Consider the following 18,216-nt stretch of genomic DNA (forward strand, 5'->3'; position numbering starts at 1 on the left):
CGTACCACGTGTCGTCTAGGACACTTGTCAGATTTAGAATAAGCAACAATTGTGAATCGCGTGGAAGGAAGTGAGTTACGATTCCAGAATCTAGTTCACGTTCACAGTGCAATCACGAGTCACGCTCACTGCTACTACATTTACGTGGTCCCATCCCATTCAGTGTTCCAGTCTCTTCCATGACCTAGGTTATGGTTGGGGCCCCTCAATTTCAGAAAAATATAAAAATATTAGTAATGCTTTTATTTCTTCCTTTAATCTTATAATTTGATTCTACTTAAATTCATTAGTTGTAGTCAAATTTCGGTTTTAGTCTCACTAAAATTTTCTCTATGTTTTGTCCCTTTAATTTTTAATTGTACCACTTTTACTCTTTAAAGTGGTTTAAATAACATTTTTATAGAGGGGTTGAAAATCATTTAGACAATGCTTTTAGGAGTGTATTTTAAAATTAGAAAGACAAAAAATAAACAAAATCTTAGAAATACTAAACCTAAACTTAAAAAAATAGAGGCACTAAATATATTTTTATTTATTTTCATGTGTATGATAATAAATATTATTTTTTGGTTAAATTGTAATTTTATTCTTCATAATTTTTTAAATCTATGATTTTGGTTCCTCTTATTTAAATTGTAACATTTGGTCTCATAATTTTATAAATTAGTGATTTTAATTCATTTGTTAGATTATTAATCAAGTATTGTGATGAATATAGTTATTAATTAGGCTAATTATAATTTTTTAATAATGAGTGGTTTTCAATTCATTTATAATTATCTTTGTTAAAAAATAAGTTTATAATTAACCAATAATTAATGGCTTTTAATTCAAATTCTTCTTACTTTAATATTGTATTAAAAGATACATTATTTTCTAAATCTGATATTTTTATTTTTAGAAATTAAAATTCATAAATATAATAAATAATCAATTAATGAATAGATAAATTAAAACACTCATTAACTACACTATAAACCTATTACACTTTCCCAATACTTAATAATAAATACAGTACGAATTTAAACTTTAAAATACTCCAAAACAAGTTTAAGTTGAAAATAATAGTCACTAGGAGACAAGCAAATGAACAAATTTGATTGGCGCATGTCAAAATGGACAGTTTATACTATTTGGGATTGAGAATGGCCAAGCCAAGAAACGCTGCGCTTTGAAATGGAGCATTTTCAGAAATAACCCGCAACCCACTCAAATTGTGACACGTGTATACCTACTCGCTCGTTCCTCTATATATAGGTCTTCCTTCCCCTGTATTCAGGGGCATCCAACAACCGTTCACAAATCTTTTCTAAGTGTAGAAGAGGAGAGGAACCGCGCCAACCCTCTCTTCTTCTTCTTCTTCAATCCTTTTATAACCTTTATAGTTTCATTCTTAATCGTTGGGAAAAATGTTCATCGAGAATTTTAAGGTAGAGAGTCCTAATGTGAAGTACACCGAGACTGAGATTCAGTCCGTGTACAACTACGAAACCACCGAACTTGTTCACGAGAACAGGAATGGCACCTATCAGTGGATTGTCAAACCCAAATCCGTCAACTACCAATTTAAAACCAACACCCATGTTCCAAAATTGGGGTTAGCCTTCACATCAACGTCATTTTTTTATATATATATATTATTCGAAATCAAGACGCTTTTTTTATTTTAATTTTTTATCCTGATTTGTTTAATTGGTTGATTAATTATCAGGGTGATGCTTGTGGGTTGGGGTGGAAACAACGGCTCTACCCTCACCGGTGGTGTTATTGCTAACAGAGAGTTAGTTTCGATTTCTTAGCCTCTGTCTTTTGGTATTATTAAGAGGAACCTTGTGTTATTTATTTATGGGTCATTTTTGTATTTTATGATTTCTCAGGGGCATTTCATGGGCTACAAAGGACAAGATTCAACAAGCCAATTACTTTGGCTCCCTCACCCAAGCCTCAGCTATTCGAGTTGGATCCTTCCAGGGAGAGGAAATCTATGCCCCATTCAAGAGTCTGCTTCCAATGGTATCATTACAACAATTTATCATTTTTTAATTGATTTTATCAGATTTAGTCCTCGGAGTGTTGATTGAAGTTTTTGACATATGCCCACTTGTTGTAGTTAAGGTTTTTGTAACTTAGCTTATGGCCTTGAAATAAATCTGTTGGCAGGTTAATCCTGACGACATTGTGTTTGGGGGATGGGATATCAGCAACATGAACCTGGCTGATGCCATGGCCAGGGCAAAGGTGTTTGACATCGATTTGCAGAAGCAGTTGAGGCCTTACATGGAATCCATGGTTCCACTCCCCGGAATCTACGACCCGGATTTCATTGCTGCCAACCAAGAGGAGCGTGCCAACAACGTGATTAAGGGCACAAAGCAAGAGCAAGTTCAGCAAATCATCAAAGACATCAAGTATATGTCCTATTTCAATCTACATACATACATACATACATACATACATGATCTGTATCTTATTCAGGTTCTAACTGTTGACATGAACTCAGGGCGTTTAAGGAAGCCACCAAAGTGGACAAGGTGGTTGTCCTGTGGACTGCCAACACAGAGAGGTATAGCAATTTGGTTGTAGGCCTTAATGACACCATGGAGAATCTCTTGGCTGCTGTGGACAGAAATGAGGCTGAGATTTCTCCTTCCACCTTGTATGCCATTGCCTGTGTGATGGAAAATGTTCCTTTCATTAATGGAAGCCCTCAGAACACTTTTGTACCAGGTTGGATGCTTGCCTTTATGTCCCCCCCACAACTTAAATTGTTTGTATTTATGCTAATTTGTGAACTTTGGTTTGTGTTGTTGTCATCAGGGCTGATTGATCTTGCCATCGCGAGGAACACTTTGATTGGTGGAGATGACTTCAAGAGTGGTCAGACCAAAATGAAATCTGTGTTGGTTGATTTTCTTGTGGGGGCTGGTATCAAGGTACATTGTTGTTATACTAATGTCATATCATGGGTGTTATTTTTACTAGGACAATCTATCCTTTGCATGTTTTGTAAACAATTTATGCATCGTGCTAGATTTATATGTCAAAAATGGAGAAATGAGTTGATTTTTTCAAGTGTTCTGTTGATGATTGACAGCCAACATCTATAGTTAGTTACAACCATCTGGGAAACAATGATGGTATGAATCTCTCGGCTCCACAAACCTTCCGCTCCAAGGAAATCTCCAAGAGCAACGTTGTTGACGATATGGTCAACAGCAATGCCATCCTCTATGAGCCTGGTGAACATCCCGACCATGTTGTTGTTATTAAGGTATATTTGTTTCACCCATTTTTCACTATTTCTTTCTCTTGTCAGGTCTTTGATTCTATCTGCTTTGTTGCCTTTGCAGTATGTGCCTTACGTAGGGGATAGCAAGAGAGCCATGGATGAGTACACTTCAGAGATATTCATGGGTGGAAAGAACACCATTGTTTTGCACAACACATGTGAGGATTCCCTTTTAGCTGCTCCTATTATCTTGGACTTGGTCCTTCTTGCTGAGCTGAGCACTAGAATCCAGTTTAAAGCTGAAAATGAGGTCTGCATGCATTGCTAAATGATTTTATTGCTTGATTGTATTCGTCATTGTATTTTTTTCAGCCTTCTGAGGTCACTATGTTGTGGTGGTTGATGCAGGGAAAATTCCACTCATTCCACCCAGTTGCTACCATTCTCAGCTATCTGACCAAGGCTCCTCTGGTGAGTTTAATCTAATCTTATTCAATGTTGAGTGCATATCCTTATTTTTATATAGGAATTAAGTTGAAAGAAATATGAGTTTTAGTATTGAGATACAATTGTGAAGTTAAATCATTGTTCAGTGAATTTCCCTTTTTTCCCCTTATCATTTTTTTATCAAAAAAGTTGGCAAGGTTACTCACAACATAACTCTTGCAGGTTCCACCGGGTACACCAGTGGTGAATGCATTGTCAAAGCAGCGTGCAATGCTGGAAAACATAATGAGGGCTTGTGTTGGATTGGCCCCAGAGAATAACATGATTCTCGAGTACAAGTGACGCATGGGATAGAATAATAATTTTGTTGGGGTAGCCTATCCGAATGGTTTATGTTAATAATATGTTTGCTTATGATTTTGCAAGTGTAATTGATTGCATCTTCTCATTAATGCTTTAGAGCAGGACATATTCTGTTTTCTAGGGACATGAATGAATGTAGTATAATTTTGTGTACTTTATCCTCTTACCCTTCTCCATTTTTAGTATATTTTTTAGTTGCAAGCGACAACATTAATATACTTACATCACGGTGTAACGTTAAAAAGTATTTTCTTAAAACCTGCAAAATCAGATATTACAATAGAAACTACATGGTTACAATAATTCTTTACAAGTCAAAAATGAAATATCAATCCTCATGCGATTAAAATTGATGCTATAAGCCTCTATTTCAAGCCGATCATCACTGGCTCTGAATGGTCACTGGTCCAAACACCTTTATTTAAAACCAAAGGAATACTCCAGGAACTGTAGCCAACCTCAACCTCCACTTCGGTTCATAAGGGCTGGGATCATTTTGAAATATTGCAGTATCAATTTTTGGTGCTTAGATTTTGCAATATGCCTGTCGTGCTTTTGACTTTGTTAATGTCAAGGCAAGGTTTCCTTAAGCAATTGGTTTCCATTGCTGCAGTAAGTTGCCTTCTCTTCTTTAAGATAAAAGTTGGACTACACAGTGCAACAATAAAACTACTGATATTGACTGCTATTTAGAAGGGAACCGTTTGAGATTATCTCTTGGTGCAGAACTCAATACTTGATATCCTGCAAATGTTCTGGCCGTGACATCAAAATTTTACAATAACTCATGTACCCTGTTGAAGTAACTGATCTAAATCTCCTTAGTTTTTATATTCTTTATTTAAAGTTTCTCTCATTGGCTTCATTCTGATTGTTCCACATACTCTTGGATTTAGTACCTATCAGCATGCTTCTGTTGTTAGGACGACTATTGGTTTTCAGTGATATTGGCAAGAAACAACACTATCGCAATCAACCATACCAGAGCAGAATTGTTTGAATGAAAACGAGCCACGTTGTACAGACAGCAAAAATAATTCGAGACACCATTAGTCATTAGACTCTTCTTCTTGTTTCAACATCAGTACTCACAACCATCGGAGTCCAAAAGCACACGAGCTTGGGTGGTAAATTAAAAAATATATATTAACACCATAAGGATATTGATTAAGAAATTTAAAGTATAAATATTTTTATTGAAAGGTGAAAAATTACATTATCCATTGTTTTTTATATTCTTTTATTATTTACACACTGAATATATTTTTTTTAAAATTTATATCCTAAACATAGTAGTTAAGAAGAACCTAAATAAAATATTCGGTGAACCGTGATGCATTTGTGCCCTTTACCGTAGCAGTCCACAATTGTACTAGAACCATTGGCTCACTTGTAAGGCATCGCATGGTCATCATTTCAAGTTTCAATCAAGATTTGGACAAAAAAATAAAAGATGCTATCGTTATAGTGATGCATAGTAATCACTTAGAGCATCTCCAATCCAGCAATTCACTTGGGTAGTTTAAAATGGCACCCATATGTACACATTATTCACTCTTACTTTTCTTAAACCTTTGAACACTTAATTTTCATAATGGAACAACTCTCTTTAAGAGTTTCCAATGGGGTCCACAAAAAATTATTTTATTACTAAAAATAAATATCTTAAAAACAAACACCTTTGAACACTTATTTTTTATTTTTTTAATATCTTAAAAACAAATAGCACCGGTTAGACATGACAATGGGACGGGGGACGGGTATTGTCTCCCCAATCTCCGACCTCAACTCCTCAACATGTCCCCATACCCATACCCGTTAGGTATCGTGTATTCCCGACCCGTTAGGTATCGTGTATTCCCGACCCCATCCCATACCCGATTCAAATTAGAAAAATAATTATTTTTGTAAAGAAAATATTAAAAATTTGATTTTAGAAAAAATAAATTGATTGTTAAACATTTATTTTTAACTACTTATATATCAATAAATTTATTATAGCGCATGTGTCTACAAAAATTGTTAAGAAAAGAATATTAAATTATGTAAAAATTTCAAAATAAAATTAACTAGTAATAAAAATTCTAGGCCTTTTGATTAAATTATCCAAAAATTCTAAAAATTTTAAGTGGCAGGGTGGGTCCAGGTTTGGGGTCGGGGCGGATGTAGTAATCTCATACCCGTATTTGTACTCGACTTTTGGTTATCAGGAAAAATCCGAACCTAAACCCATACTCGGTCAACTCGGGTATTACCCGTCAAAGTCGGAACGGATTCGAACGGGTACAAATTTTCTTGCCATGTCTAACACGGGTGATAGAGTAAGCAACTAATGCTTAAAGAGAAAAATAATTAATGCGTGTGCAATAAAGAATACTTATTAGACAACGTTGTTTGTGGAACTCAAATGCTTGGGGGAATAATACATTAAAGTTGCTCTTATTTAATTAGTTCTCTTATGGACAATTATTTTATTTAACGGTGTCTTCGTAGGAAGAAAATAAATAAGTGAGAAATAAGATAAATAAAAATAGAAGAGAGTAACAGAGTGAATAAAAATAGGTAAGAAATAAGATAGGATAATAGAAATAAGAGTTTTGGGTTTCAGAGAAATAAGGAAAAAATAGAAAGAGAAATAAGAAAAAAAATAAACGTTTTTAACAAAGAGTTGATTGTTTTTTTTAAACAATTAATTGTTTTTGCGAACACGATCGATTGTCACCGCTGAAATAAGAAAAACAATCAATTTTCATTAGTAGATAATCAGTTATTTTTTTGGTGAGAAGCGTTTACAGTTCATTTTTTCTTGTTTTTTCAGAGAAATGAAAATATACGTGTAGGACTCACCTTTTTTTTATTTTTTTTTTATTTTTATGTCTCTTTTCTCATATTTTCCTCCTACCAAACATACTCCAAAACCTCCCATCTCTCCTCTATCTCTTCTCTATCTCCTAGAACTCGGCCAATCCATTGTGGCAAATGGGCCAGAGCAGGCTGGTGAAATGTTGGCCCAAAAAGGCCTGTTATTTTTTTTTTATAAAAAATTCTTATAAAATACCTATAAATTAATGGAAAAAAGGGGAACACTTTTAGTATTTTCCTTGTTCTCTATCCTATTTCCCCATTATTTTCCTGATACCAAACGAACCGTAAAGGACAACTCCATTCTTGCATATCTAGAAGTCCCATTTTCTTTCTTGTAAACCAAAAAAGTTTAGGGTTTTTCTCTGTGCATCCAGCACAATTGCTGGTACACCCAGCACAACAGTGCAATTCCACTTTTGCCTTTCTGTAAAGCTGATAATGGATTGGCCAATCCGTATTGAGCTTACGGATTATCAATTTGTATCAGCTTTATGGAAGGTCAAAATTGGAATTACACATGTTATGCTGGGTGTACCAGCAATATGCTGGTGTGCAAAGCAATGCCCAAAAGTTTAAGGCATATTTGGATTAGTTCTTCTGGGCCTTTTTTACAATAATTTGGTGCAAATAATACTGACTTGTAACAAGTCCAAAAGATTAGCACGGTCCATTTTCCTTCGTAAAAAACGAGTAGGATCCAACCATATGCCCAAGAATAAACAAGCAGAAGCAGGACAGGAGTGTATACTCTGCCTTTTACAGATGCCATTTTTTTAAATAATTTCTGACATAAATTTATATTGTAGTATAACATCTATATCTTTAATGTATGGATAAAATTAAGAAATTTTCCCTTTGATTGAAAACAGACTAGGAAGAAAGGGACGCAAGAGACAAAGAGAGACCTTTAATCTCAATAGCCTATAGAGCTAATTTACATTATGCTTCCAACCAAAACTTTTACATCCATGCTTTTTTGGTCTTGGAAGGAGGGCGAGGGGATCCATATTTTATTTACTAGCCGCATAATGAAAATTCATGTAAATCAGGAAAACCAATCGCAAAAAAAAAAAAAAATTCACTTAATTTGCCTTAAAAAAATCACTTAATTTACATTACATTTTCATTGATAAATTAATTGTGTGGATATTCAATTGTTGTAGACTAAAATTTCTCCTTTCTCAAAATCAACATTATATGACATGATTCACAAGTAATCTTATCATTTAAGTATTTAGTCAGAAGTTCAATATGAATAAAAAAATATTTGTTAGGAGATGTTAAGTTCTTATCTGATTAGATCTTTCTACTTGAAAATTATGAAATTTAATTAATTATATTTGAACAAAAAAGTCATAAGCAAGATAAAAATTGTGGAAAGTAATTCATCAACAGCCATAAAATTGAAGAGTTTAATGGATTGTGAAATTCATTTTTAAGTGAATTTCACCGTGTTTATGATTTTTTTAGATTTGAAGATTAGATCTGTTTCATTGTGTTTATATAGTTAAATTTAAATGAATAAATTTCACATTTTGAATTACTAAGACTAATTTTTTTTTTATAAAAATACTACACAAATTTTATATTAATATAGAAGACAAAAATATATTTTAGTATATATATATATATATATATATTATTGATTAAATAATGAAATGACTATGACATCAGGTAGCAACTACGTACCTTTGATAAACAAGGGGAATCATTTTGCTTTGTTTATTGCAACTTACGAGAAAAAGTAAATAAGAATATGGATGATCCTGTAAAAAGAAAAAAAAAAAAAAGAATATGAGAGAGAATCAGCAACGTTGACATGATTTACGCTTTTATTAGTCAATAACTTATTTCTTTATACTCTAATTCTTACCTCACAATCCACAACCCTCTAAAATATTGAAGTATGTTCAAGCAACTGAAGTAAGCCTTCAACAATGGCTACAACTTGAGTAATAATGGGTGCAGCTGAAGGAATTTGCTTATATGTATCAATTGCATTCTCATTGACAAAGTGCAAAGATTATTAATAAGCGACACATGAAACAGCTCATAGTTTTTCTCTTTCCAATTGAATGAAATCTGAACTGGATTCTGATAATAGTAATAGAGAGATAAAGACAGGGCGATGAAGAAAGGGTCCAAAGAGAATCTGAACATATGTTGAAATTTGAGATTTCCCCATCTACATCTGCCTGAATATTATGAGATTGTGTCTGTGATGATTGGACCGCAGTTTAAACTTTAAAATCAAGATCGTGGGGTTTTTGAACTAGGTATCTCCTTGTTGTGTGGGCCTCCTCCTAAAAAGTGAGGCCTAATTTATTACCACATCTAGTGTGCTTCATAGTCACACCTTTTGCTTTGCTGCTTGGTTTTTATTTTTTCACTTTCCAGGGAAAATACAAAGCATCACTGATTAAGTACCAGCACTGCATTATTATTGATGCAACTAAACTTCATCTCAATTAAATGAACAAAACCCATATGGGGGGGACCTCAGCTATGTAGTAGAGTCATTCCAATTAATGTTAGAGATTACTTGGTCCCATTGTGACAAAAAGAGCTGTGACTTTATGCGTCTTGGCCATGTCCCTACGCCCTTGCCTTTCACCACTAAACCCCAATTTAGTCCGTTTCAGTTTTTATGATAATTGGAGACATCTTGTCCTATTCTATTCCAATATTTCAAAGTTTATTTAAGCCCACCGGCAACCTTGCTACACGAATTAATTCTTGCCATCACCATCATTAACTAAATTAATTTAACTAAACATATGAAAGGCCGTGAACAATTTTGACACTACTATTCTATTGGTCTATAATACTACTTTACATCGGTGAGAGTGGAATGTCCAAGCACATATATTAACTATTCGAAGATGGGTTTTAGGGTAGGGACCACGGCGATTCCATAACGTAATGTCCATATTTCGGGGCACTAAATAAAACATCACGGGCAAGAGGGGGGGAAAAATAAAGAGAAGAAATACCAATGAAAAGCATTTCATGATTTCAAGACATAACTAAGAGGAAGAAAGTGCTACTTGGCATTACATAACCAAGTTCCCGCGTGGATCCTTGAAGGTGATGAGTAATGAGTTGATGCACCATCAATCTCCTTCCTTCATTCATGAAATATTTTATTTCATTGATTGAACTTTTTAATTACTTTCGGGAGAAAAAAACAAGAGGGAAGGGAATGTGCATGCTTCCGTGCCCCTCAGATCTACCATTCAATGAGAGGGCGATAAAGTAGTGGAATAAATAAATTAAAGTTTGAGATTCTTGTTTTAGTTCCATAGCTCATTTCCATCGCTTTTACGATTTTAACGTGGGTCCAACATGTATGTTAGCATTGTTGCATTTAATTTTGTCAACTGCCTCTCTATTACGTTTACCACTTTGCAAAAGTAGCGCAATAAGTTTAGACATGGTGTTAACGTAGTACGTCATAAAGCTCATAGATATATCACTGATGTACTAGTATGAGTTTTATTTTCTAGGGTGAGGGAGAGCATAGGTAGTGTGATAGTTAATTTCTGCAACTGTAAAGATAATCACAAGATGAACTATGATATTTAAAAGGGATGTTCAACTTTTATGCAATTTTTATAATTTCAACCTAATAACCTAATAGGAATTAGCATGAATATAATAATTTTTCTGTGAAACTTCAAGATATTCAGTCTTAAATTTTTGAATTCGCTATGAGACTAATACTTAGGGTACATTTGAAAATTCATTGGAACGGTCAGAAATAGATATTGCCAATGAATCTTCCCCTTATGTCTGTGAACGGTTGTTGGATTTGTCTCATAACATGCGCTATAACAAATAAAATGAGAAAACAAATATGCACTTAGTTAGGAATCAAGTAATACATAAAAATCTTTAACCTTCTTTAAGGATGTTCGTTAGAGCTGAATTCAAATTATCTTTTACAAACTCAATATATATATATATATATATATATATATATATATATATATATATATATATATATATATATATATTATCAATTGAGTTACATTCATTAAATTTCATTAAATAATATTATAAAAAACCAGTAAATGTACACTATCAGTTTATTTAAATTAATTTCTTAAAAGATTATAAATATAAAGGTTTATTTAATTTGCTAATTCCATCAGTATCAGGTATATGTGAATTGTGAGGCCTTGTCTATCAAATTTACACAACAGGAATATATGACTACTAACATTACTTGTAATATATGTGTTTTTTTTTTCTTTTCTCTGTACTACAATACAATTAATTTGAGTTGAATAAGGTGAACTTGATAAAAAAAATTAAGACCTATTTTTTATTTATTTATTCATAAAGCTTGAATATGAAATTTTATTTAAAGAAAATTAAGCTTCTTGTTACTTAAACCCATATGCGTTTCACTATAATATATTTGCTTGTGAATGAAGTACGCATTAATTTGGTGAATTTGTTTTGAAAAGATAATCTCTTCGATCTAATTCCCCCTTATAATTAAGTAGCTGTTCCAAACATGCTAACACATAGAAACGGAAGTACTTTCATTTGTTATTATACAATACTAGTATATCAGAAACACTCTCAATTGGCCTTTCCATTAGCAAATCACGAAGCAGAAACTACAAACGTTAAATCCTTGTTTTTTTTTTGTTTGTAACGGTTTGAGTTAAATACAGCAACCACACCAAGGAAAGGGCATGTAATAAACTGGATGTAGGGGGAATTTTAGATAGAAAGATTAAAATTGACATAGGCATAATACAGCAACACCACACCTTAATTTTGTACAACTTAATTCCTAGCAGAATTATGTCAATAAGGACGAACTAGTAACGTAGGTGTGAAATTAAGAACCATAGATGAAATTGAGAGGGATGGCGGAATATATGTGACAGCTAGCCTTGTCGTAAGTGCACATGACACGAGGCTCCAATTAATTAGCTTGCTCGGCCTTTTTCTTTCTTTCTTTCTTTCTTAATTTTCTCCTCAAATATATACTGCTATTATTATACTCTTTCACCTTATAATTGTGCAATGACCTTTCCAACCCTTCAATTACAAGAAGCCTTCGCGGTGGCGCCGGGTGGTGATGCACGGTGGTGCTCCTTGTTAGACCCCGCCTTCCACTTCTCTTTTCTCTGGTCCTGCTTCATCTGCTTCTCCCTACACTCCAAACTGCAAAATGCTGCATCACCCCTGTGATAAATGAATATGAAACAATTTTGTCAAATTCTGTCAGAAAACCAATTGAATTGTAGACTAATTAATCAACTACATCCTTTAGACAATGAATATTGAATTCAAACAAAAATCAACCTTTAAAGAATGAATGGATACATAATTATAAATAACTATAGGAGAAAACTTAGATACAATTCCTAAATGCTTAAAGTGTTGTTCATCAATCAGAATCGAAAATTAATTATACCTTAATAATACAAAACAATAAATATTTAGTACATCAAATGTCCGCTTCGAGATGAAACTCTAATTATGATAAGAGAATAACACCAAAAATATTTATAGAATTGCATCTAAGATTTTATTTTCATAACTAAGCATTAAATTAAACAAGTTGGCAAGGCCTAATACATATACATACCTATACATATAGATGTCTCGACCAGGTGCCAAATGACAGTTGCAGAGGCCACAAGTCCGAAGAAAGTGAGAAGTAGTGTGTATGTTGTTAGTGTTTGTTGTATGGTTGTGGATGTGAGTGTGACGATGATTATTTGAGGTTGTGGGAGAAAGGGGCATGCTCATGTTGATGCCCATCAAACGATCAGCATATACATATGATCCTTTGGCCTCAGAAACATGTTTGGTGTGGTCAGGCACGAATTCATTATTATTTGGTGTTCCCATGGCAACAACAACATGTGGATCGACGAGTTTGTTGTTAGCGGCCACCTCATCATGTTGCGAATCAGACATGACTACTACTTCCTCGTTGGTTGTTTTGGTTTCCACGGCCAAACCACCACTCATGCTTGTAGTTCTTTTCATAATCGGTGCCCGAGGACGTTTTCCAAGCAACATATCTTGTTCTTCTTCGATCTTCTTCCTCATCCCCCTCCTCCTCTTGGGTTGGGTTGTGTCAGAAAAAGTTCATGGAGCTATAGAGATAGCAACACCACTCCAAAACAAAACCTAAACAGGGAGAGAGATTGAGAGAGATGTTTTGAGTTCACACTTGACACAACTCGACACAACTCGGTGTGAGTGTGTGTGACTGAGAAGGAAAGGTGGAAAGGTGGGAACTGAGTGTGGAAGATAAACGGGACGTGTCAACCCCCAGAACCAATCTCAGCGGTTGCTTGCAGCCACCATCGACTTCTTATCATAATATATTGGAAAATGTTTCATAAACATATCCAACACTCGGTAAAAGAGAAAAAGAATATAATAAGAATTATGATATGAAAAAAATAATAATAAATGAAATATATATATATATATATATATATATATATATATATATATATATATATATATATATATATATATCCCACGTCACACTCTCTATAAAACTCTAATTAGAGCCAGAGATGTTTTATTAGGAATATACTACTTTGGAGTGTTACTGTTAATGGTGTTCATTAAGAAATATATATTCTGAGATTGCCAACTTCCGCGGAGAAAGAATTAGTCTTGAAAACTGACTTAATTAATTAAGAATCAAGTAAAGCGTGTTAATTAATTTATAGATGAAAAAATAACAAACAAGATGTGATCTCTAATTCTAGAATTTTAATACCGTTAATTGAGTAAAATTTTAGAAAATTATCATATTTCTTTTCTGGGTCTTGTTTGAAGATATAATAATTAAAAAATATTTATTATATTAAAATAAATATTTTTCACTATCGTCTTTTCAAGTAAGAATAAATAGATCTTATGTATTTTTAAATATCATAAATGAATTTTTTCCAATATTTTCTCCTAGTATTTTAGAAATACTCGTTAATATTTTTAATGAACTTAATTAAAATACACAAACATGGTAAAAAAATTATACTAAACTCATCTAATTATAATTGTGATGTATGATAAGTTTTTTTTGAGTTTTATAATACCTATTTTAAAAATTATGCTTGAGATAATATTTGATTACCATAGTTGATAATGCAAAAAAAATATCATGATTACAATGATTTTTTTTAAAAAAGAAATTATAATCTAATTAATAGAATTTCATTCGTGGGTGGATATTTTCATACAGTTAAAATTTATCTCGCTAATTTTGTATTATAAATTGTGTGACTTCAATAGTACTTCACAAAATTATTTTATTTTATTTAGGATAAAATATATTTGAATTTCATATTAAAATTTGAAAAAGTATTAATTTGATTCTCATAAATTTTTTTATTAATTTGATTCTTATAGAAATAAAATATTTTTTTATATTAATGAGTGGTAATTTCTTTAGACTATTATTTGACTTGATTAAGAAATTTATGCATGTAATTTAATTACAAATAAATTAAATAATTTGTAATAGTTAAAATCTTTTAAGATGAATTAAATAATTTTACTGGTTAAAAACTTCAAAAATTATAAATTTTCATAATTTTTTAAATGATTTTTGGGTACTTTCAAATGAGATTAAGAAAAATTATGAAATAAAAATGAATTTTGATATCTTAAGAGTTATTATTCAGAATATGTTTTGTTTTTTATAAAAACCAAATAATACAATTTAATTAATACTTTTTAAATTTTTTTTATTTTTTATTCATTAAATTACACGTGATGTGTGAATATTTTGGAACTGGGTGTCAAAACATTGAAACAGGCCACTTGGTACTACTAGTACTTTACAATTTTTTCCACTTTTACACACCTAGATCTTGTTTAAGATTTGCCGGGGACACTAATTAATGTAGTTGGACCTCACTTATTGCTTCTTTCTATACCTAAAAATCAGTTAAATTTTGATAAACATGAAAATGAAAGTTAAATTAATTTGATTGGACATAGGTAGATCGATGTTCTATGAAATCGAGATATTGGCATTCCAATCAAATTGACTCTTTGACTATTATTTCTTAATACGCTATTATTGTCGAGCCAAATATTACCGCCACTTATCTGGTAAAAAAAAAATTAAGGCATAGGCATAAAAAAGCAGATACAAAACATAATAGTATATGAATTTTATTTTATGAGTTTATTTTTTATATATTATTAATCTCTTTTGAATTAGTTAATATAAAAATTAATAAACTTATTATATGATCATGATGATCTTAATTGGATTACACTGTGTTTGTGAATTTTAATTAAATTTTATATTTAATGTATATTTTAAAAAAGTGATATGAAATTAAAAAATTACAAGTTAATTAGAATAAAAAAAGAACGATGATAATGAATAAATAAAATACGGAATTTCAAATTATATAAATTACTTTAATTCTCTCAAATTTAGTATTTATTTTCTATTCTTTAACCAATATTAGTCTATAAGAGTTTATAATTATTTAACATTGTTGTAATAGTTTAGAGTGATTATAATTATTTTTCTTGTGTTTTTTAGTAATTAATTAATTGAAATATCTTTATTAATTAGGAGATATAAATATCATTATTTGTCTTTGAAAAAGTGAATATTTAGTTTTTTTATAGAAGTCTATTATTGGATGCATAAACAAACTATTTTAAAATAAAAGTTAATAAGCAGGCATGTCATTTTTCTTTTCTCTCTTTAAGAAAAGGTTTAGGTACGTAATTAGTTATGTTTCAAGAAATTACTAAATTACGGCAGATATCAAGGTTTAAAAAATATTTACATATATACTTTTAAATTATCCAACAGCAACTCATAAAAAAATAATATTACCCAACAACAAAATTTTTATCTTAATAAAAATATTCACATTCTTGTAATATATGAACTAAATCAATCTTTACTGTCTATGATTACTTATTTAACTCCTTTTCACGCTCATCTTTAATTTACGTATAAATTATATCACAAAATTCCAATAAAATAAAATAAAAAGAAATGGAAAAGTGAAGAAATACTTAAGACTAGAATTTGAAGAAGCAAGATTTTGAAGAATTTCTCAAATTCATTTTCATTTTTTTCTTTCTAATATTAATAAGTTCTGACTTAATCTTTTTATGAAATATTTATTTCTTTGTGGATAAGGTTATCAAACTCGAGAGTTACATAGATTTGACTCAGATTCGTAGACTTATAAGAGTCCACTTCATATAAAAATAATAATAAAATATCTATAAATAACATATTAATTAAACATTTCAATAATATAATAAAACAAAATAATAAATTATAAATTTCATAATACTTAAATAATCAAGTCTAATAATGAATCACTATTAGATAATAACTTGCAGATGTTATGATAGTGGTAGATCATTCACATCGAGAGTTTGATGTTATTAGAGAATTATGATTTGATGTTATTAAAGATGAGATTTTTTTATTCGGGAACAACACACTAAATGAATGTATACTGAACACTAAACAGACTAAAAATAACTCAAAATATCTTACATTTTGTTCCAATTTTTTTAACTTACTGACTCGTTGATCTAGTAATAAATTTGAGAGTTTATCAAGTTTACTTAAAGTTTATAGAGTGTATCCAGAGTCTACTAAAAAAAATTTATAAACAAGAAAGGATAAATAAACTTGTAAACTCGTAAGAGTTAGCAAGTTGATTCAAAAATTTGATAATCATACTTGTGAAACTTCATATACATATATGATATACATATATGAGATTGTGATGCAATTAACTTCTTCCTTATAATTCAAGCTTTTATGTATGTATGTATGGTTTAACCTCTAAATCTATACTTAATACTTGCATGAAGTAGCTAGTCATATATTGATTTGTTGGTTTATTAAATAACTTTTTATTATCTGTAAAATAGATTATTTTAATTTTACTATTTAAACTAGCATTTTTTTGAGCAATGTGCTATAGTAAACGATATCATTATGCACGAAACGTTCCTTGTTTGTTTTTTATTGGTTAATAATTAATTAAAAATAAAAAGTAAAGATACATTTTAACGAAAATCATGGGATAGCCATTGATTGAACTTTTAGTTTACTTTCGACCAAATTGATTTTCTTACTATCCAATAATTTCTCTTTTATATATATATATATATATATATATATATATATATATATATATATATATATATATATATATATATATATATATATATATATATATTAGCTTCCACGATTATTTATGTTTGGTTTTAATATTTACTGGAAGATAATTTATTAAGCAATAAATTAGACTAATAAAACATCACATTATCGGTTATAAAGAAAGATAATTAACCTTTAGAAGGATTTTCATGACAAAGTACTATCCACTGGATAATAGTTACGATGCGTAAAGGTAATTAAGGCTGCATTATTATATTCTAATTAACCCTTTGACGGTGATTGCGGTTACTCTCCAATCTTCATACCACGTAAAAGCAATGAGTTTTACAGTAGGAGTCATTTTCTTTAGTTTTCCTTCCTCAAATTAATCGCCATATTCAAGCACTGGTATTGAAGGTGTAAATATTATTACGTATATCTACTTTAGTGTTTGAATATATATTTTAATATATAGATAAGGAAAAGGAAGAAATCTAAAGGGGGCACTGTATATGATGAAGAACAATAGGCCCTTGATGTTAAGCATGAAAGAATGTTGATGGTTTGGCAATGATTGAGTGAATGGCGCATAAGAACACAACACAACCAAACCAGAAATTGACATCTATTACTCTGTTTACCCAATGCTTGGCACCTGCGCGTCTTGTCCCTCATTTTACCCCGCATCTATTACAAACGTACTCCATCACTCTCTGCTACTGCTATTTCTTTTCAAACTTTTTGCATTTTACTCATAAGTTGTTAGTACAAATGAAAGTGAATTAGGTTTTTTTTTAAGTCTCAAAGTTCAGTTTGTGAGTAAATAAAAATGTAGTCGGAATGGAAGAGAGACCACATTAGCAAATCAAACTTTCAATTATGGATTAAATTGATAAATATGCTCCACGTTAATAACATGATTAAAAAATATGTTGTGTTTTTTTCCTTGTCTATTAATTTTTCAATTGGGACCTAACTAAAACAAATACAAATTCAAAAATCCAATTGAAAAAAATACTTCAAGGTTAAAAATACTTTAAAGACCTAATTAAAAATTACCAACCTCTACATGCCATTGATCTCATCTCTACAAGCCAGTATTCTTACTTTTGTATGTTATAAACTCAATATTATTCTTAGGTTCTTCAACCAGTTTAGA

At 31.0% G+C, this 18,216-nt stretch overlaps 2 protein-coding genes, 1 long non-coding RNA gene and 1 other non-coding gene across 5 annotated transcripts; 1 reads left to right on the top strand and 3 right to left on the bottom strand.

Moving 5' to 3' along the window:
* The first annotated feature begins 1,143 nt into the window (after window positions 1-1,143).
* LOC106797152 (inositol-3-phosphate synthase) lies at window positions 1,144-4,192 on the top strand. Of its 2 annotated transcripts, XM_014770975.3 has the most exons (10): window positions 1,144-1,597; window positions 1,712-1,780; window positions 1,878-2,013; window positions 2,161-2,408; window positions 2,501-2,727; window positions 2,818-2,933; window positions 3,095-3,271; window positions 3,351-3,539; window positions 3,638-3,700; window positions 3,899-4,192. In XM_014770975.3, the coding sequence occupies exons 1-10, from the start codon at window positions 1,410-1,412 to the stop codon at window positions 4,016-4,018; spliced, it is 1,533 nt and encodes a 510-aa protein (XP_014626461.1). In that variant the 5' UTR covers window positions 1,144-1,409; the 3' UTR covers window positions 4,019-4,192. The 2 variants fall into 2 exon arrangements, with proteins under 2 accessions (XP_014626461.1, XP_040867938.1); XM_041012004.1 differs by having other exon boundaries at window positions 1,265-1,597; window positions 2,501-2,933.
* Window positions 4,193-4,286: 94 nt separating this feature from the next.
* Window positions 4,287-9,295, bottom strand: LOC102666593 (uncharacterized). Its single transcript, XR_419307.3, has 3 exons — window positions 8,778-9,295; window positions 8,594-8,670; window positions 4,287-5,158 (listed from the first exon to the last, which is right to left on the bottom strand). It is a non-coding gene; the product is annotated as an uncharacterized lncRNA (long non-coding RNA).
* On the bottom strand, window positions 7,283-7,442 carry MIR4355 (microRNA MIR4355). Its single transcript, NR_048675.1, has one exon. It is a non-coding gene; the product is annotated as a microRNA MIR4355 (primary transcript).
* A 2,144-nt stretch (window positions 9,296-11,439) lies between the features above and the next one.
* LOC100775423 (FCS-like zinc-finger domain-containing protein) lies at window positions 11,440-13,295 on the bottom strand. The gene is made up of 2 exons (NM_001254712.3): window positions 12,516-13,295; window positions 11,440-12,109 (listed from the first exon to the last, which is right to left on the bottom strand). Exons 1-2 carry the CDS (start codon window positions 12,983-12,985, stop codon window positions 11,965-11,967), a joined length of 615 nt encoding a protein of 204 aa, NP_001241641.1. The 5' UTR covers window positions 12,986-13,295; the 3' UTR covers window positions 11,440-11,964.
* Between the last annotated feature and the right edge of the window lie 4,921 nt (window positions 13,296-18,216).

The sequence above is a fragment of the Glycine max genome, chromosome 18 (assembly GCF_000004515.6).
Source record: "Glycine max cultivar Williams 82 chromosome 18, Glycine_max_v4.0, whole genome shotgun sequence".
Lineage (NCBI taxonomy): Eukaryota > Viridiplantae > Streptophyta > Magnoliopsida > Fabales > Fabaceae > Glycine > Glycine max.

Excerpts from the sequence above, each read along its gene's own strand:
- LOC100775423 (NM_001254712.3), bottom strand. The coding sequence starts at position 12,985 with ATGAGGAAGAAGATCGAAGAAGAACAAGATATGTTGCTTGGAAAACGT. Across the intron at positions 12,110-12,515 it reads CGAGACATCTATATGTATAG|GGGTGATGCAGCATTTTGCA; the intron begins GTATGTATATGT and ends CATTTATCACAG.
- LOC106797152 (XM_041012004.1), top strand. The coding sequence starts at position 1,410 with ATGTTCATCGAGAATTTTAAGGTAGAGAGTCCTAATGTGAAGTACACC. Across the intron at positions 2,409-2,500 it reads CAAATCATCAAAGACATCAA|GGCGTTTAAGGAAGCCACCA; the intron begins GTATATGTCCTA and ends ACATGAACTCAG. Across the intron at positions 3,701-3,898 it reads ATCTGACCAAGGCTCCTCTG|GTTCCACCGGGTACACCAGT; the intron begins GTGAGTTTAATC and ends TAACTCTTGCAG.